This window comes from Bufo gargarizans, chromosome 2 (genome assembly GCF_014858855.1).
Source record: "Bufo gargarizans isolate SCDJY-AF-19 chromosome 2, ASM1485885v1, whole genome shotgun sequence".
Classification (NCBI taxonomy): domain Eukaryota; kingdom Metazoa; phylum Chordata; class Amphibia; order Anura; family Bufonidae; genus Bufo; species Bufo gargarizans.
The window spans coordinates 289,890,462-289,910,835 of NC_058081.1; the positions used below are offsets into that span (position 1 = coordinate 289,890,462).

Consider the following 20,374-nt stretch of genomic DNA (forward strand, 5'->3'; position numbering starts at 1 on the left):
TTTGGTGTGGACAGGGGCAGACTTGTCATTTCTGGGGCCCTAATCAAAGACCGATTTGGGGGACAGTTTATGTAGGAACCAGTTTAAGGGCCCTTTACACTGACTGAGAATCCGCCAGGTAATTGCTATAGGAATGTTGACGATTATCTGGTGGCGTAATACTCCGATAACCTGATACACAAGTGAAATGCTCGTTCATCTTGTAATAGATCATTTGTGCGGACACAAAAATTGACGTTTGTCGTCAGTAAATCCTCTGTATGGGGACATGTGATGGCATAGCGATTGCGCCTCTCCATACTATGGAGGAGATCAATGCATGTAATAGCAGGAATGCTGTCGTCCCATCTAAATGGACCTTTAGATTCATCATATAGATAATGTAGTAGATGTCACCTGCAGTCCTATGTAACGGCAATGGTGTTGCATAGGATTAAAGGTAACATCTACTACATTATCTGTACTGTTATCACTTTATCTGTTGTGTTACATAGGACTGCAGGTCTTTGCTGCCACTAAAATACAGGGAAAATTCTTGAGAAATGAAATTAATGTGATAGTTATCTTATTTGCACTCGGCTCATGATATGAAATTAAACACCTTAAACACACCTTTCCCTTTGTTTTTGTACTGTGATGTCACTGTAGAAATCCAAGGAAAAGGCATATGTGATAACGATCACGTTAATTGTCTTTCTCAAGAGTTTTCTCTACTTTTTAATGGCATGACAAGTGGCAAAAGCTGAAGTCAAGTGCAACAGGGCAAACTGACAATAAATGTGATACTCCCTCCCATCCCAGGTCTCTGCAGCGGGCTTCTCCTGCACATTTGCACTGTACAAATTACACCACAATGTGCCTGCGTTCGTGACGTCATGTGATGTGTTGGTGGGGCCCAAGCTGATAATTACAGGGACCGCCGCCGGGCACAGAGAATCACTGTTCCTAGCGGCGTGTTCCTGTCTCCCAACAACTATGTCCATAGGACGCAGATACAGTTGAACGTTATGGCGCTGTCTGACCCGTCTGCCGTGGCCACTTGACCGGCAGGGGCCTCACATGATTGGGTGGTTTGCATGGTGGTATAAACCACCACTGAGAGCGGAATCCATGCCAAAATTCAGGCAGCAAAATTGGCCATGTGACGATACAGTTAGGCCCCTTGCAGACGAGCGTGTCCGGATTAGTTCCTGATGCGTTGCGAATGCGTTCAGTGAAAAATACGCGATTTCACAGGCAAAGTAATTCAGTTTTGTCTGCAATTGTATTCATTTGTTCAGTTTTTATTGCATGGGTGCAATGCGTTTTGCACGTGCGTGATAAAAAAAACTGAATGTATACAAACAACATCTCTTAGCAACCATCCGTGAAAAATGAATCACATCCGCACTTGCTTGGGGAGGCGATGCAATTTCTCGCCCAATTTCCTTGGGGGACACACAAGACCTTGGGTATAGCTCATCTCCATAGGAGGCGTGACACTAAGTGAGAACTGTTAAGCCCCTCCTCCACAGCTATACCCTCAGCCTGGAGAGAGAGACTGCCAGTTTTTTGCTTAGTGTCCAAGGAGGCAAGACACTCCCTGCTCTGCAGGGCTGTTTTTCTCCTGTTTGGTTTTTAGTTTTGATTTTTGCTTTTGTCTTTTTCTTCAGATCATCAGGGACAACAGAGACGCACTAGACCTCTCTGTTCTCCCGGGGTCGAGCTGCGCCAGTGCCGGTCATCCACACTGCTGCCTCCCCCACAGAAGGCAAGGTGGACCAGGGCAGCCCAGCTCCCCTGCATCCCGCCAGCGCAAGGGTCGCCCGCACGCCAAGTCCCTCTTCCAGCGTCCTGCCACTACGGTGCCAGTAGCTGAAGGGGCGACCCTGCTGGAACGGACCGAGGGTGAAGACGGCTGTGGTAAGAGAGAGGCTTCTCCAGCCCTACGTTCCCCTCATTCCCTCCCCGGTCTCCTGCGTGCTGGACCCCCATACTGGTCCATGCTGGACCTAGGCTGGCCCTGAGGTGTCGTTGGTGAACAGCCATTTTTCTGGCTCCAGGGCTGTCTCTCATATCCAGCTGTTGCCCAATAATCATATAGCCCCACACCACCACCATACTGGTGACCGCGGGGCGACTATACACTGCCCCTTCATAGGGCATTGCACAGGGGTGAGCATGGGATTGCTGTGGAGGAATTCTGCTTAGGACCGGAGACCCGCTCCTAGCTGCCCCTGACACAGGGGTTATGCCGGCCCTCCTTACCGGTCGCAGATTCAGTACAGGGGGCCCGCGCTGGCTGCCCTGTCCCTCCACGGGCGCCTGGTCCGTTAGGGCAGGGGGTGCAGTGCTGGACTTCAGGGTCCCCCCCGCCCTCCTTACCGGTGTCTAGGGCCAGGGGCCCGCTCCAGAAGCTGCCGGCTCCAGAAGCTGCCGGACGCAAGGCCCTCACGGCCTGCATGTACTGAGCGCGATGCTCCAGCAGGCCCCGGCTGACTGTTGAGGCTTCCGGTCGGCCGGGTGCCGCAAACTTTTGACCCAGGCTTCGGCCTGCTCGGCCGCAATCCGGCCCTTTGTCTCTGCCGGCCCGCGGGGTGGGCACCCGCGGCCGTTAGTGCATGCGTCAGCCGGCTCCCTCCCGGTCCCGGCCGGTACTCCCGGTCGGCCGGGCGCCGCGAAAATCTAGGCCCCGGCTTCACGGCCTACTAGGCCCCAAACTTCCAGCCTCGGTTGGAGGGGGCGGGAACTTCTCGCGGCGCGAATTCTTCCCGCCTGGAGGTCCCCCGCCCCCAGGGGATCGCAGCGCCGCCCCCTAGGCCAGATGTTTGTTAACCTGTTGGGTACCGGCCACCAGGGGCCGGCTCCCATCTAGAGGACACCCTCTATGTTCTGGGCTTCCTGGTGGGCCTGTATGAGACTGTGCCCCTGTATGGTGACCCCTTTTTTGCCTCAGAGTGGCTGTGTTTAAAAAAAAAAAAAAAAAAAAAAAAAAAAAAGTTAATAAATAACGGAATGGTTGCGCAGGACGCTGCAGCCTGATGCAGTAGTGCTGGCCGCACGCTATGCCCCCCTTCCGTAGGCGGCATGTTGCGCTCCTCGGCTGCGGTTCTGGCCAGCTACATGTTCCCCTTCTAGGCAGACCCTTGCCATCTCCCGGGATACGGCGCTGACCAAAGGCAGGCGCCCCGTCTATAGGCAGAACGTCGCCTCTCCAGTTACAGGTTGGCCATGTGCATCACTCTCACTGGATTTAATGCCGGACAGGTGCATGACCCCCTTCTGGGGCAGAAGAATTGCACTCTCACCGGATACGGTGCTGGCCATGTGCACGACCCCCCTCCTTGGGGAGCGCGGCACTCTCACTGGATTCCTGCCGGCCATGTGTGTAACCCCCTTCTATGGCGGTACGCTGCACTCTCACTGGGTTCGCTGTCGGCCATGGGTATAAAACATGTGCACGTCCCCCTTCCATATGCGGAACACTGCACTCATTGGATTCACTGCCGGCCATGTGCACGTCCCCCTTCCATAAGCGGAACGCTGCACTCTCAATGGATTCGCTGCCGGCCTTGTGCATGACTCCCTTCCATAAGCGGTAGGCTGCACTCTCATTGGTTTCGCTGCCGGCCTTGAGCATGCCTCCTTCTCTCGGGCGGCATACATACTCTTCCTGGCTGGGGTTGTTCTCTCGCGGTAGGTTGCTGGCCACGTGCTTGACCCCCTTCCATGGCGGGGTGCTTGCACTCTCACCGGGTCCGCTGCCAGCCATAGGCATGGCCCCCCCCCCCCCCTTCCTTGGGCGGTGTACCGCACTCTCGCTGGCTTTGCTGCCGGCATGGGCATGCCTCCTCTCCTCAGGCGACATACATGCACCTTCACTGACGGTGTTTGTTCTTGCGCTAGTACGTTGCTGGCCATGTGCATGGCCCCGTCCGTGGCGGGGTGCTCGCGCTCTCCTGGGATGCGATGCTGCCGTGTGCGGTTCATTGCACCCTCACCGAATACGTTGCTGGCCAGGAGCATGGCCCTCTAAACATGGGTGCGCTGCTTGCACTCCCTTTGGAAACGGTGCTGGCCTTGTGCATGACCACTTCTCATTCCGTGGGCGGTAATTTGCGCGCTCATGAGATTCACGGCTGTCCTTCTATATGCTGTACTGGACGTTCCCCTTTCATTGGCGAACTACTCGTTGCACTCTCACAAAATTCGGTGTTGGGTGGATTATTGCACAATAATTTAATGCTAGGATAATCCTGTGCATGCCCTTCCCCCTTCACTAGGTCCTTTGGTGCGGGCCTTTGCACTCTTGCCGTCTGCAGAGTTTGCCAGGTGCCTTTCTCTCCCCTTTTCTGGGCGGACTGCTTGCGTTCCATAGCATGCCCCCTGTACTAGCCTTGTGCATAACTCCCTTTCGGGTTGCACTTTGCACTTCCATGGATACTGTGGGATGCTGTGGCTGTGCGCTCTGTGTGTTGTTTGGGCCGTGTTTGCCTTCTCCTCCCGTGGGTGGGTTGGCCTTCTCGCTGCCTGCGGTTTGCTAGTACGTATGCCTCCCTTCCTCCTGCGACATACCTTTTTCTCTTGGGGTGAGGCTGCTTGTCGCTAGCCTTGCACTCTTTTCTGAAGAGGTCATTCTGTCCTCCTGTATGAGCCTAAGGTGTTGTCCAACACACAACAAATGAATGCCCAATGTATTCACCGCTGTATACCTTGTATATATGTAGACGGGCTCTGCTGGCTCGCTACTGCACCGAGCTGGGTGGCACTCATTCTCTGGTGTGGTCCCGTTGTGACTGCACCAGCCATGTTCATTGGCCCTTCCACCTGGGGAGTGTTCGGGGTACCTTGATGCGTACCCGTTCGTCCTCCCGTGACATTGCTTCCCCGCGCAAGCCGTCGGGTCGAGAGCGTTGTCTTTGGCGCCTTCTGCACTTCAGTCTGATCTGCTACCAGGAACAGACCGCTCCTCTCGGGTAGGTCACCCAACTTCTCTTGGGTGCTCGTCTATCCAGGTCTGAGGGACCTCCACTTTGGGTTCTTCAGGGTTTTCGCCTTCTGCGAGGCGATGTGCAGGTCGTCTCACAGAGTAGCAGGTATTTGGCTTTTGAACTGTCCTGTGGCTTCCCTGTTTGCCATTCCTCCTTTCGGTTTGGAGGGTGTTATGCCGGCCTCTGTCTCGACTGCTTTTCCTCGCCGGCTCGGTTTTTTGGGCTTCCTCTCTGAGTTTGTCACTCCGAGGTGGCTTCTGCACCGGCCAGCCCTCAGAGGCTGTTTTCGTCATTGCCCCCTCCCCTTCGGGGGTGAGCATGGTTGTTCACTTGGATGGTTCCGGTGTTACTTGTGGTCTCGTACCGTCTCCCTCGTTTTTCGCTGGCAGTACTAGCTGTGTGCCTGTTTGCCGGGCCTATTGCGTTCTGTCCTCCCGCTGGGTGCAGATTGCCTTTCCATTCTGGGCATATGGTCCTGCTGGACTTACCTTTTCGGTAACTTGGGAGGACTACCCTTCGGTCACGGTTGTCCTTGACTTTCCCTCACCAGGGCTGTAGAACTCCTTCATGTGGTGGCTACGTCGACTTGGACTTTGGCCTGTCTTGTCCTGGCATCTGTCGGCTGCTGGGCGGACCCTTCCGGTTTCTTCCGTCTGTCCTTCTGCTCCCCCACTCCGGTTGGATACGGGACTATGTTGTTCGGGGGCCGACGGGAGTTTTTTTTCCGACCCTTGGGCCGTGTTACTGGTCTGCGCCTGATCACATTGGGTTTTCTCCCGCTTACCAGGCGATTCCTGCGAGCGCGCTAGTGTTCGCTCCCGACTGTGCTTCGTCCAGGTTCGGTTGTCGGACTTAGGGTTCTTGACTGGGTTTTGTGGTAAGTGGGGCATTCCCCCACTCTGCTTTTCTCTCCCTTGGTTCTGTCTTTCTCTAGTCCGGCCTGACCCTGGGACTGGGACTCTGTTACTGAAGTGTCAAGTGTCGGCGCTGTCCTTCCCCTTGCAGCGTTTTCTGGCCCTCCTGGGCCTGTCATGACCTTCTTCCACAGAGTGGCTCTTTGGTTCCTCTGTACCGTTCCCTGGTACCGCCCTGGGAACTACACACTGAGCTCTTGGCGCTCCACTCTTTCCCTTGGTGCCGTTGTAGAAGTTCTCCCTACTCCTGCTGTCCTGTACAGTTGTGTTTTCTGTTGCCATCATGTCTGACGGGTGCCTGATGGGTGGCCCTTCGTGTTCTGTGCCTTCTGTCCTTTTCCAGGACAGGGCTGTTTCTCCATCCCGTCCCTTCCTTCTGAGGGTGGTATCTGCCTTCTTATCTACGAGGCTTTGGTCATCCCCTTCCCGTCTCCGGGAACGGGCGCTTCACCGCTTGGAGATTGTTTGGGTTTGCAGTTGTTACTTGGAGATCTCCGACTCTTGTCGGCGTTCGGTCTCTTGTGTTTCCAGGATGTCCGCGCAAAGGGTTGACGGCCTCCAGGGTGGCTTTCCTTCGCTCTCTGTGTCTATTGCTGTGGTTACCGCACCAAGGGCAGGGTTCTGCTTTTGGTGTCACCGTTCATTTCACCAGAGCGGTCGGTGCCTCCTGGGCCGGAGGCATAAGGCTTCGGCCATGCTTTTGTGCAAGGCGGTCACTGGTCTTCCTTGCACACCTTACTGAGTTCTACAGGGTGCGCACTGGGGCTTCGGCGTCTGCTGCCTTGGGCCGCCTGGTCTGCAGGTGGCGGTTTCTTGATGCCTTCGGGTGCTTTGCCTTGGTGCTGTGGTCCCTCCCCTCTTGGACTGCTATTGAACGTCCCAAGGTCTTCTGTGTCCCCCAAGGAAATTGGGCGAGAAAACGAGATTTTTGTATAACTTACCAGTAAAATCTCTTTCTCGCTCTTTCCTTGGGGGACACAGCACCCACCCATTCTTTGTTTCCGAGTTTGTTTTACCCGTTGGGTAGTTGGCTTGTTGGTTCCACTTTTGAACTTTGCCTTTTCTCACTACTTGGACACGCAACTGGCAGTCTCTCTCTCCAGGCTGAGGGTATAGCTGTGGAGGAGGGGCTTAACAGTTCTCACTTAGTGTCACGCCTCCTATGGAGATGAGCTATACCCAAGGTCTTCTGTGTCCCCCAAGGAAAGAGCGAGAAAGAGATTTTACTGGTAAGTTATACAAAAATCTTGTTTTTCACGCAGCCACATTTACTTCTTTGGGGCCTGCGTTGCGTAAAAATCGCAGAATATAGAACATGCTGCGATTTTCACGCAACGCACAAGTAATGCGTGAAAACAAATGCACATGTACACAGCCCCATTGAAATGAATGGGTCTGGATTCCGTGCGGGCGTAATGCGTTCGCATCATGCATTGCACCCGCGCGGAATACTCGCTCGTATGAAAGGGGCCTTATCATTTACACCACTTTTCTGGCATAAGTGATTTACATCAGCTAGGAGCTGGTATACATCTCAATTTGGGCACATGGACTGCCGGAGGAGGTGGCTAGTCATAAAGTAGGCAAATCTTCTGGAAACATGGACTGCTGGAGGGAGGAGGTGCTTAGTTTATGCTGAGAAGTGTGCCTAGTCATGACCTGAGCAGATCTTCTGGCAGCACATGGACTGCTGGAGGAGGCGCTTAGTTTATGCTGAGGAGTGTGCCTAGTCATAAATTAAGCAGATCTTCTGGCAGCACATGGGAATATAAAGACCAGAATACAAACTCTGGTCTTGATAGATGGACCCCCTTTATGTTTGACTAGATACAAACTGATGTAATGTTAGTATTTGTTGCATGAAAACAAACGGTTTTAATAGTAAATGCTAGAATTCAGCTTGTATGTTCATATATTGAAAATGTTTTTTGTTTTGTTTTTTGTAGATACATTGGTGTGTCTTATTTCTATGGATATTCAAATGTTTGGACCTGATGCGCTGACAGCAGTGAAACTTATTGAACATCAAAGCTCCAGTCATCAAGTGGTTTCTGAAATACGGCCACAAACAGTGGAGCACGTTAACCCTTCTGTTAATTCAAGCCCTGCTCCAGGTTTAAACTTTTTTTTTTTTTTTTTACTTTTTACTTTTTACTTTTTCATCTAAATCATTACTATTTCTATGCCATCTGTTTATATAAGTCTTAATTTAGTTTTCATCATTTATTCTTGTAGCAGATAGTTCAGTTAAAGGGGTTGTCTCGTCTCACTGTTACTAAGGCTAGGTGAGACTAAACCACCAGGGGCCGGGAAACAGTGGAGCTGGCTGGCGCTCTGTTTCAGTAGCTCCCATTGCAGTGCATGGGGACTACTAAGACATTGCATCACGGCAAGCTATTCTGTTTCTGTGGCTTCCGTGCCCTGCAATGGGATCTTCTGAAACAGCGTGGCACTAGCCCACTCCGCTGTTTTCCGGCTTTCTGGTGGTTGGCACTTAGTCTTATCTTCCCATAGTGACGATGAAATGAGACAACCCATTAAGTACATGCCTGTATTTGAGATCTGATCCTGAATATGGCTCTCATTGTGAATTCAACCATATTGCATAATACGCCTGCCTCATTTTACACGGAGATACACAGAAAGCATTCTGACTGAGTATTACTGAGGCAACCTGTAATCTGCTACATGACCTATGGGACTACTGTGGTATTTGGAGATGTTGTTTTTTTTTTGTTTGTTTTTTACACAGATATTGGATAAATCTGTATTTTTATTTTCCCCCCCCCCCAGCTTCTAGACCAGTCAATGCACATGCTGTGCCACCTCCTGGAATTGTGGAGATAGACAGTGAAAAGTTTGGATGTCAGTGGTGAGTGCAAATTGCTTAAAGAGGTTCTACAGTTTAACTAATGATCTATCCTCTGGATAGATCATCAGCATCTGATCGGCAGGGGTCCGACACCCGGGACCCCCGCCGATCAGCTGTTAGAGAAGGCAGCGGCGCTCCAGCAGTGATGCGGCCTTCTTACTGTTTACTGCAGGCCCAGTGACGTCATGACTATTATCAACTGACCTGGACGGGGCTAAGCTCTGTTCACTTGACTGGAGCTTAGCACGGCCCAGGCCAGTGATACTAGTCGTGACGTCACTGGGCCAGCGGTAAACGGTGAGAAGGCAGCGGTGCTGCTGGAGCCCCGCTGCCGCCTTAAACAGCTGATCGGTGGGGGTCCAACACCTGGGACTCCTGCCGATCAGATGCTGATGATCTATCCAGAGAATAGATCATCAGTTAAAAACAAAGTGTAGAACCCCTTTAATGAAACAGTTCTTCCTGTGTAAAAGTGGGTTGTGTCCAGCGTAATGTAAATAAATGAAATGTGTACAGACCTTAATTTCATTTTAATCCACCGTTTTTGAACACCATGGATTGTTGTATGTGAGACTCCCTGTTTTGTGGGATCTCTGTTAGCGCCTTCTTTTAGGTTCTAGATGGTAGTGATGTCATTTGAATGCAGGGATTGGAGTCCCTCATTCAGTATGATCAATTTACCTTTCTGATTATCAAGCAGTTCTTTCACTGAAAAGTCAACTGCAATGATGAGATATTTTGTATTATACGTTGGTGGCCCCCTACTCTTTTTGCATATTTCTGTTATTCTTTTCCATAAGCTGAACAGAAAAAGATGGATCCATTAAATTGATTCAATAACTGCTAAAAATGAAACGCCTTACTTTCTATCCATCCTATATTAATTTTTATGTTAACACTTCCATCCTGTATCCATTATTTTTTGAATGAAGTCCTGGACAGGATGTTTCTTCTGTTAGAAATGGTGGATACCTAATGGAGTGGACACGAACTGAGCATAACTGATGGTGACAACAGTACCAATTTAAAAAGATGGCGTATAAAATGGACACTTTCTTTCCTTGTTTTTCTGTTCCTCTGATGAAATTGAAGTCCACGCAGATGTCAAGAAAGCCTTAGGTGTGCCGCTAAACCTCCACATTTTGTATAGTATCTAACCTAAAATGCGGATTCTTCCGCCAGTAGAGGGACCGACACAATCCCTCCACAGCATGGAATCACTTGAGGAAAATGTACTGGAAATACATGAATAAAGTACAGACATTTAAGAAGACAGATAAAAAAAAAAACTACTAACTCATCATATCAAAAATATTAAGTCAAAAATAACATTACATTTCTAAAGAATTGAAGTGCCACACAGCATGTTTGCTTTATGGTAGCTGTAATAATTTGGAGGTTTATTGTTCAGATAAGTATCTATAGATGAATACAGTCTGCAGGAAATGGTGCTGTAAAGTCAGCTTTGCAGGGCACTAGGAAGTGGAGGAGGGGAGGCATAGAGAGCCTATTCTGCATATCTTGTCTTATCTAGGCTTCTAGCATTACAAAAAGCTCTATATAAGGGCCCTATTACATGTACAGATTCTGCAGGTCGATTGTCGGGAGGGAAGCATTCCTTTTAAGAAATTGCCTGCTCGCTAGTGGAGGAGACTGCTGCTAATTACATGGGGACGAGCTAACGCCATCGCTCGTCCTCATACTGAATCATTGTTTGCCGGCAGTTAGATTGTCGTTACACAGCACAATCTGCCGACGGCAAACGGTGATTTTATAAACTTGTAAAAAAAATTCCAGTTACCCAATAAATGAGCGTTTCATTGGGTAATCTGTAGCAGTATTACACTGCCAGATCATCGCTAAAGAGTGTTCATACGAATGCTTGTTAGCAACGATCTTGGTGATTACAGTATCTGCAGGTGTAATGGGTTTTTTAGTTAATCCCACCCCACTCTTAAGATGTCTACAAACCATGCAGTGACATATTCAGTAGTCTATTTTCAGCCCTGCGTGTGTGTTTTTTTTTGAGAAGGCCACTAGCAGACACCTCGGACAGCAATTTATCAGAAGCATAAGGATCAGATGTGGAAATTTAACACATCGAGATTATTGGCTGATCCGACCAAAAATGGCAGGTTCAATTGGCAATAGTTCATTGTGTATGAGAGACTTTAGTATTTTGGATTTAAATTAAAACACCACCTATATTAAAAAATAATTTATCCAATTTTGATGCTTTAGCGTTAAAGTATTTCTGTAATGTTTTTTTCCTGCGCATTTTATGCAGGTTGAATGCACATTTTGAGGTGAACCCAGATTCTTCAATGTCGCGGGCAGATATGTATTCTGAATACCTCTCAACATGCAGTAAATTGGCCAGAGGTGGAATCTTAACTTCGTCTGGATTCTACAAATGTCTACGGTAAGACAAATTGTTCTTGGTTTCTTTAGGGAATATTGTATACATTGCCTATATAATAGGAATTGTAAAATTGTTAACTCTTTGAATTTCTAAATGCATATTATTTTACTGTCCATTTCTACGCATACTTGTTGGATGCTCATCAAAAAAATTTAATTCTTCCCGCCTAGCTGTTCCCCTCCCCCAGAAGCCAGCTGAGTACCGCCCCTGGTCTTCTAGGCACTTACCCCTTCCTGGCCAGCCACTTCTTTTTAGGCCGGCGCCGGGTTAGAAGGCAGTGCAGTTGCTGATATTAAAATTAACCCTTCATACGTTATCTCAATCGTATTAAAAACGGAGGGTCCTCGAAAAAAGAGCATTTAATATGGGCCTCAGCCCCCCTCAACACACATCAGAACCGTGCGGTACCAACTGGGTCCGTGCCCTCTCCCGGTCACAGGAGGACCTCTCATAGTCCCAATCCGCCCTACACGGTTGCTTAATTGATAATTCTGCATGCACCTGCGCAATACAGGGAACCCTGAAGGATTCCCAATACGCCCTACACGGTTGCCTAATTAATAATTCTGCATGCACCTGCGCAATACAGTGAAGGACCCCTGAAGGATTCCCAATACTCCCTCCGGGGCCGTTTGGCTGACAATCCTCCACCTGCGCAATCAAGGAGGACCTCTGACATTCCCAATCCACTCTCCTGGGTCGTTTTGTTGATAATTATCCACCCGCATAATCTAGTGGAGTACCTCTAGAAGTCCCAATCCACCCTTCTGTGTCGTTTCGTTGCTAATTCTCCGCCTGCGCAATTCAATACAGGACCTCGGACCATCCCAATCCACCCTCCGGGATCGTTTGGTTGATAATGCACCGCCTGTGCAATCCAGTGGAGGGACCTCTAGAAGTTCCCATTCCACCCCCTGGGTAGTTTGGTTGATAAGTCACCACCTGCGCAGTCTGCGACTGCCAGGGGTGTGATTCTGAGGGGTAGACCTAAGCGCAAGCGGACCTCAGCAGGACATCTTTTCTCTTCGAAATCTCCGCACCCCCACCCTTCCTTCCTGGGTCACACTTGGACACATCCTCCCTCCCCGTAGTCAGTCCGAGAAGGGGTGAGGAATCGCTGATTCAGACCCTGATGTGAATCCGAAGCAATCTCCCAAGATTACGTCCACAGTGGCCAGCAGTACTTGTCGTATGCATTGCCCCCTTCCATAGGCAGAGTAATTGCAATACAGTACTTGGCTTATACATTGTTCCTGCCATAGGTGGACTAAGTACAATAACACTGTTTTCTCGCCCAATTTCCTTGGGGGACACAGAAGACCTTGGGTATAGCTCATCTCCCTAGGAGGCGTGACACTAAGTAAGAACTGTTAAGCCCCTCCTCCACAGCTATACCCTCAGCCTGGAGAGAGAGACTGCCAGTTTTTGCTTAGTGTCCAAGGAGGCAAGACACTCCCTGCTACTGCAGGGCTGTTTTTCTCCTGTTTGGTTTTTAGTTTTGATTTTTGCTTTTTGCTTTTGTCTTTTTCTTCAGATCATCAGGGACAACAGAGTCGCACTAGACCTCTCTGTTTCTCCCGGGGTCGAGCTGCGCCAGTGCCGGTCATCCGCACTGCTGCCTCCCCCACAGAAGGCAAGGTGGACCAGGGCAGCCCAGCTCCCCTGCATCCCGCCAGCGCAAGGGTCGCCCGCACGCCAAGTCCCTCTTCCAGCGTCCTGCCACTACGGTGCCAGTAGCTGAAGGGGCGACCCTGCTGGAACGGACCGAGGGTGAAGACGGCTGTGGTAAGAGAGAGGCTTCTCCAGCCCTACGTTCCCCTCATTCCCTCCCCGGTCTCCTGCGTGCTGGACCCCCATACTGGTCCCTGCTGGACCCTGAGGTGTCGTTGGGAACAGCCATTTTCTGGCTCCAGGGCTGTCTCTCATATCCAGCTGTTGCCCAATAATCATATAGCCCCACACCACCACCATACTGGTGACCGCGGGGCGACTATACACTGCCCCTTCATAGGGCATTGCACAGGGGTGAGCAATGGATGGCTGTGGAGGAATTCTGCTTTAGGACCGGAGACCCGCTCCTAGCTGCCTCTGACACAGGGGTTATGCCGGCCCTCCCCCTTACCGGTCGCAGATTCAGTACAGGGGGCCCTCGCTGACTGCCCTGTCCCTCCTCCACGGGCGCCGTTAGGGCAGGGGGTGCAGTGCTGGACTTCAGGGTCCCCCCCCCCCGCCCTCCTTACCGGTGTCTAGGGCCAAGGGCCCGCTCCAGAAGCTGCCGGCTCCAGAAGCTGCCGGACGCAAGGCCCTCACTGCCTGCATGTACTGAGCGCGATGCTCCAGCAGGCCCCGGCTGACTGTTGAGGCTTTTGGTCGGCCAGGAGCCGCAAACTTTTGACCCAGGCTTCGGCCTGCTCGGCCGCAATCCGGCCCTTTGTCTCGGCCGGCCCGCGGGGTGGGCACCCGCGGCAGTTAGTGCATGCGTCTGCCGGCTCCCGGCCGGGTGCCGCAAACCTTTGACCCAGGCTTCGGCCTGCACGGCCGCAATCCGGCCCTTTGTCTCTGCCGGCCCGCGGGGTGGGCACCCGCGGGCCGTTAGTGCATGCGTCAGCCGGCTCCCTCCCGGTCCCGGCAGACCGCCGGTACTCCCGGTCGGCCGGGCGCCGCGAAAATCTAGGCCCCGGCTTCTCGGCCTACTAGGCCACAAACTTCCAGCCTCAGTTGGAGGGGGCGGGAACTTCTCGCGGCGCGAATTCTTCCCGCCTGGAGGTCCCCCGCCCCCAGGGGATCGCAGCGCCGCCCCCTAGGCCGGATGTTTTGTTAACCTGTTGGGTACCGGCCACCAGGGGCCGGCTCCCATCTAGAGGACACCCTCTATGTTCTGGGCTTCCTGGTGGGCCTGTGTGAGATTGTGCCCCTGTATGGTGGCCCCTTTTTTGCCTCAGAGTGGCTGTGTTTTTAAAAAAAAAAAAAAAAAAAAGTTAATAAATAACGGAATGGTTGCGCAGGACGCTGCAGCCTGATGCAGTAGTGCTGGCCGCACGCTATGCCCCCCTTCCGTAGGCGGCATGTTGCGCTCCTCTGCTGCGGTTCTGGCCAGCTACATGTTCCCCTTCTAGGCGGACCCTTGCCATCTCCCGGGATGCGGCGCTGACCAAAGGCAGGCGCCCCGTCTATAGGCAGAACGTCGCCTCTCCAGTTACAGGTTGGCCATGTGCATCACTCTCACTGGATTTAATGCCGGACAGGTGCATGACCCCCTTCTGGGGCAGAAGAATTGCACTCTCACCAGATACGGTGCTGGCCATGTACATGACCCCTCAAGGAGCACGGCACTCACTGGATTCCTGCCGGCCATGTGTGTATCCCCCTTCTATGGCGGTACGCTGCACTCTCACTGGGTTCGCTGTCGGCTATGGGTATAAAACATGTGCACGTCCCCCTTCCATATGCGGAACACTGCACTCATTGGGTTCACTGCCGGCCATGTGCACGTCCCCCTTCCATAAGCGGAACGCTGCACTCTCAATGGATTCGCTGCCGGCCTTGTGCATGACTCCCTTCCATAAGCGGTAGGCTGCACTCTCATTGGTTTCGCTGCCAGCCTTGAGCATGCCTCCTTCTCTCGGGCGGCATACATACTCTTCCTGGCTGGGGTTGTTCTCTCGCGGTAGGTTGCTGGCCACGTGCTTGACCCCCTTCCATGGCGGGGTGCTTGCACTCTCACCGGATCCGCTGCCAGTCATAGGCATGGCCCCCCCCCCTTCCTTGGGCGGTGTACCGCACTCTCGCTGGCTTTGCTGCCGGCATGGGCATGCCTCCTCTCCTCAGGCGACATACATGCACCTTCACTGACGGTGTTTGTTCTTGCGCCAGTACGTTGCTGGCCATGTGCATGGCCCCGTCCGTGGCGGGGTGCTCGCGCTCTCCTGGGATGCGATGCTGCCGTGTGCGGTTCATTGCACCCTCACCGAATACGTTGCTGGCCAGGAGCATGGCCCTCTAAACATGGGTGCGCTGCTTGCACTCCCTTTAGAAACGGTGCTGGCCTTGTGCATGACCACTTCTCGTTCCGTGGGCGGTAATTTGCGCGCTCATGAGATTCACGGCTGTCCTTCTATATGCTGTACTGGACGTTCCCCTTTCATTGGCGAACTACTCGTTGCACTCTCACAAAATTCGGTGTTGGGTGGATTATTGCACAATAATTTAATGCCCGGATAATCCTGTGCATGCCCTTCCCCCTTCACTAGGTCCTTTGGTGCGGGCCTTTGCACTCTTGCCGTCTGCAGAGTTTGCCAGGTGCTTTTCTCCCCCCTTTTCTGGGCGGACTGCTTGCGTTCCATAGCATGCCCCCTGTACTAGCCTTGTGCATAACTCCCTTTCGGGTTGCACTTGTACTTCCATGGATACTGTGGGATGCTTGGCTGTGCGCTCTGTGCGTTGTTTGGGCCGTGTTTGCCTTCTCCTTCCGTGGGTGGGTTGGCCTTCTCGCTGCCTGCGGTTTGCTAGTACGTATGCCTCCCTTCCTCCTGCGACATACTTTTTTCTCTTGGGGTGAGGCTGCTTGTCGCTAGCTTTGCACTCTTTTCTGAAGAGGTCATTCTGTCCACCTGTATGAGCCTAAGGTGTTGTCCAACACACAACAAATGAATGCCCAATGTATTCACCACTGTATAACTTGTATATATGTAGACGGGCTCTGCTGGCTCGCTACTGCACCGAGCTGGGTGGCACTCATTCTCTGGTGTGGTCCCGTTGTGACTGCACCAGCCATGTTCATTGGCCCTTCCACCTGGGGGGTGTTCGGGGTACCTTGATGCGTACCCGTTCGTCCTCCCGTGACATTGCTTCCCCGCGCAAGCCGTCGGGTCAAGAGCGTTGTCTTGGCGCCTTCTGCACTTCAGTCTGATCTGCTACCAGGAACAGACCGCTCCTCTCGGGTAGGGTCACCCAACTTCTCTTGGGTGCTCGTCTATCCAGGTCTGAGGGACCTCCACTTTTGGGTTCTTCAGGGTTTTCGCCTTCTGCGAGGCGATCTGCAGGTCGTCTCACAGAGTAGCAGGTATTCGGCTTTTGAACTGTCCTGTGGCTTCCCTGTTTGCCATTCCTCCTTTCGGTTTGGAGGGTGTTATGCCGGCCTCTGTCTCGACTGCTTTTCCTCGCTGGCTCGGTTGTTTTGGCTTCCTCTCTGAGTTTGTCACTCCGAGGTGGCTTCTGCACCGGCCAGGCCTCAGAGGCTGTTTTCGTCATTGCCCCCTCCCCTTCGGGGGTGAGCATGGTTGTTCATTTGGATGGTTCCGGGGGTTACTTGTGGTCTCGTACCGTCTCCCTCGTTTTCGCTGGCAGTACTAGCTGTGTGCCTGTTTGCCAGGCCTATTGCGTTCTGTCCTCCCGCTGGGTGCAGATTGCCTTTCCATTCTGGGCATATGGTCCTGCTGGACTTACCTTTTCGGTAACTTGGGAGGACTACCCTTCGGTCACGGTTGTCCTTGACTTTCCCTCACCAGGACTGTAGAACTCCTTCCTGTGGTGGCTACGTCGACTTGGACTTTGGCCTGTCTTGTCCTGGCATCTGTCGGCTGCTGGGCGGACCCTTCCGGTTTCTTCCGTCTGTCCTTCTGCTCACCCACTCCGGTTGGATACGGGACTATGTTGTTCGGGGGCCGACGGGAGTTTTCTTCCGACCCTTGGGCCGTGTTACTGGTCTGCGCCTGATCACATTGGGTTTTTTTTCCCGCTTGCCAGGCGATTCCTGCGAGCGCGCTGGTGTTCGCTCCCGACTGTGCTTCGTCCGGGTTCGGTTGTCGGACTTAGGGTTCTTGACTAGGTTTTGTGGTAAGTGGGGCATTCCCCCACTCTGCTTTCTCTCCCTTGGTTCTGTCTTTCTCTAGTCCGGCCTGACCCTGGGACTGGGACTCTGTTACTGAAGTGTCAAGTGTCGGCGCTGTCCTTTCCCTTGCAGCGTTTTCTGGCCCTCCTGGGCCTGTCATGACCTTCTTCCACAGAGTGGCTCTTGGTTCCTCTGTACCGTTCCCTGGTACCGCCCTGGGAACTACACACTGAGCTCTTGGCGCTCCACTCTTTCCCTTGGTGCCGTTGTAGAAGTTCTCCCTACTCCTGCTGTCCTGTACAGTTGTGTTTTCTGTTGCCATCATGTCTGATGGGTGGCCCTTCGTGTTCTGTGCCCTCTGTCCTTTTCCAGGACGGGGCTGTTTCTCCATCCCGTCCCTTCCTTCTGAGGGTGGTATCTGCCTTCTTATCTACGAGGCTTTGGTCATCCCCTTCCCGTCTCCGGGAACGGGCGCTTCACCGCTTGGAGATTGTTTGGTTTTGCAGTTGTTACTTGGAGATCTCCGGCTCTTGTCTGCGTTCGGTCTCTTGTGTTTCCAGGATGTCCGCGCAAAGAGTTGACGGCCTCCAGGGTGGCTTTCCTTCGCTCTCTGTGTCTATTGCTGTGGTTACCGCACCAAGGGCAGGGTTCTGCTTTTGGTGTCACCGTTCATTTCAGCCGGAGCGGTCGGTGCCTCCTGGGCCGGAGGCATAAGGCTTCGGCCATGCTTTTGTGCAAGGCGGTCGCTGGTCTTCCTTGCACACCTTACTGGGTTCTACAGGGTGCGCACTGGGGCTTCGGCGTCTGCTGCCTTGGGCCGCCTGGTCTGCAGGCGGCGGTTTCTTGATGCCTTCGGGTGCTTTGCCCTGGTGCTGTGGTCCCTCCCCTCTTGGACTGCTATTGAACGTCCCAAGGTCTTCTGTGTCCCCCAAGGAAATTGGGCGAGAAAACGAGATTTTTGTATAACTTACCAGTAAAATCTCTTTCTCGCTCTTTCCTTGGGGGACACAGCACCCACCCATTCTTTGTTTCCGAGTTTGTTTTACCCGTTGGGTAGTTGGCTTGTTGGCTCCACTTTTGGACTTTGCCTTTTCTCACTACTTGGACACGCAACTGGCAGTCTCTCTCTCCAGGCTGAGGGTATAGCTGTGGAGGAGGGGCTTAACAGTTCTTACTTAGTGTCACGCCTCCTAGGGAGATGAGCTATACCCAAGGTCTTCTGTGTCCCCCAAGGAAAGAGCGAGAAAGAGATTTTACTGGTAAGTTATACAAAAATCTCGTTTTCAGTGCCGGGCGTACTGTTTTCAGAGCTCCTTCTGTAGGTGATGGAATTGCATCTCCACTGGGTTCAGTACCTGCTGTACGCATTAGCCCCTTCCATAGGTGGCGGGATGACATTATCACTGGTTACTGTGTGTGCTGTATGCATTACCCCCTTAGGTGCAATAATTGCACTCCCATGGGGTACAGGACTCGCCATATGCACTAGTTCCCGCATTGGGCATTATCCCCCCCCCTTATAGGGGAGTATTTTCCTACCACTGGCTTAAAGAGGACCTTTCACCTGGAAAAACATTGTGAACTAAGTATCCTGACATATACAGCGGCACCGAGGGATCTCACTGCACTTACTATTATCCCTGGGCGCCGCTCCGCTCTCCCGTTATGTCCTCCGGTATCTTCGCTCAGTAGGTTATAGTAGGCGGAGACTTAGGACTCTAGGTTATAGTAGGCGGAGTCTGCACTTGTTCTGCTGGACGTCTCCTCCTCCTAGGCTGTAGCGCTGGCCAATCGCAGCGCAGAGCTCACAGCCTGGGAGGGTTTTTTTTCTCCCAGGCTGTGAGCTGTGCGCTGCGATTGGCCAGCACTACAGCATGGGAGAAGGAGACGCCCAGCAGAACAAGGGCAGTCTGCTCCTACTATAACCAAGTCCCTGAACATACCGGAGGGCATAACGGGAGAACGGAGCGGCGCCCAGGGATAATAGTAAGTGCAGTGAGATCCCTGGGCGCGGCTGTATATTTCAGTATACTTAGTTCACAATGTTTTTCCAGGTAAAAGGTCCTCTTTAAGTACTTGCCGTATGCATTCCACCTTCATAGGTAAGGTAATTGCACATGGTCCCGACTGTCGCGCTATCCATCTCCAAAGGCGAAGTGTTGTACTTCACCGTGCTTCCAGCTACATTACCCCCTTCCACAAGTGATCCACTATAGTGGGGAAAATCTAAACACCTCGGGATGCTGCAATTCAACTACGCCACGGCTCTACGTGCCTTTTCTTATTTAGCAAGGGGGCGTGGCAACAGTTGGTACCCGCGGTTGCCGGTACTCTTACTCTAGTGGTATATGGGTGCCGCCAGTGGATACGGTGGCTATTCCTTCTTTTTGGCGCTGGTTTTGGACATGCTTATAACATTCTCTGTCTTCTCAGGGGGTTGCCTAGCATCACTTGTGTCCTAGAGACCCCCCCCCCTCCCCCCATCTCCATGGGCCTCCACCATTCCAGTCGGTCATGATATTGTCTGCTTCAATGCGGAGTGCCGTACACCATTGCACATATATGGGGAGTACCTTCCAGCGAGTAGAGTGTTCACTGACTATATTCTCTATCCACCACTCCTCCTTCTCTGAGGAAGTGGTTATGCTGGCACTCTGGTTTAGCTACTACAGCGCGTTCCCCCACACAGGTGCAGCTTTTTCACTAATGCTAGAGTTCATAGTCGCTGCAGGGATATCCTCATCAGTTAGGGGTCCTACCCTGGCGCTAGCTTGGTAGTTGCTCCTGTTCAGCGCCCTTCCAGGTAGAGTTTTTACAGTAGCTCGACTTCACTGGAGAAGTATAGTACGTGGCTTCTAGAGATAGTCTCATGCCTCCCCCTCACTTTGCGCTGACAGGGCAAGTGCTGGCTACTACTGTGGGAGTGGTATTTGCGTTACCACTACATACTTCGGTTTTTACTGCACAGCTCATTCGTCAGGTGGTGGACTCTTCTAGCACTGAATTCGGTCGCCTCTGCGGGTGGCCCCCTCATATGCTGCGGTATGGGGCTAGCAATACAGTGTGACTCCTCTCGCCTGGCTTTCTCCTCGGGCGCTGTTTTTTTGCTCAGCCACTTAATCCTTGGCTACTTCTGTATAGCACCAGTCTCAGGTGGGGAATGGGTTTCAGTCCTAGCCTATTCCTCTCCTGTCTTTTCCTCCTGAGGCTCATGGTTCATAGCCACCCTGCAAGCCTTGGTAGCTCCTACGTTACTACCTTTCTCTAATCTGCTTTTGCACAGAGTATTTGTTTTGTGGCACTCCGGTCCCGACTGGTGGGCTGTGGCTCCCACCACATCCTTCCTTCTCCAGGGAATCCTTTCAT

The 20,374-nt window shown here is 52.4% G+C and overlaps 1 protein-coding gene across 2 annotated transcripts in view; it reads left to right on the top strand.

Moving 5' to 3' along the window:
- The window catches only part of ARID2 (AT-rich interaction domain 2), a 101,929-nt gene that overhangs the window by 52,773 nt on the left and 28,782 nt on the right, over nt 1-20,374 (top strand). For both annotated transcript variants that reach the window (XM_044280378.1, XM_044280379.1), the window contains exons 11-13: nt 7,831-7,998; nt 8,678-8,756; nt 11,044-11,178. In XM_044280378.1, coding sequence (XP_044136313.1) covers nt 7,831-7,998; nt 8,678-8,756; nt 11,044-11,178 — 382 coding nt within the window. The remainder of the gene's footprint in view (nt 1-7,830; nt 7,999-8,677; nt 8,757-11,043; nt 11,179-20,374) is intronic.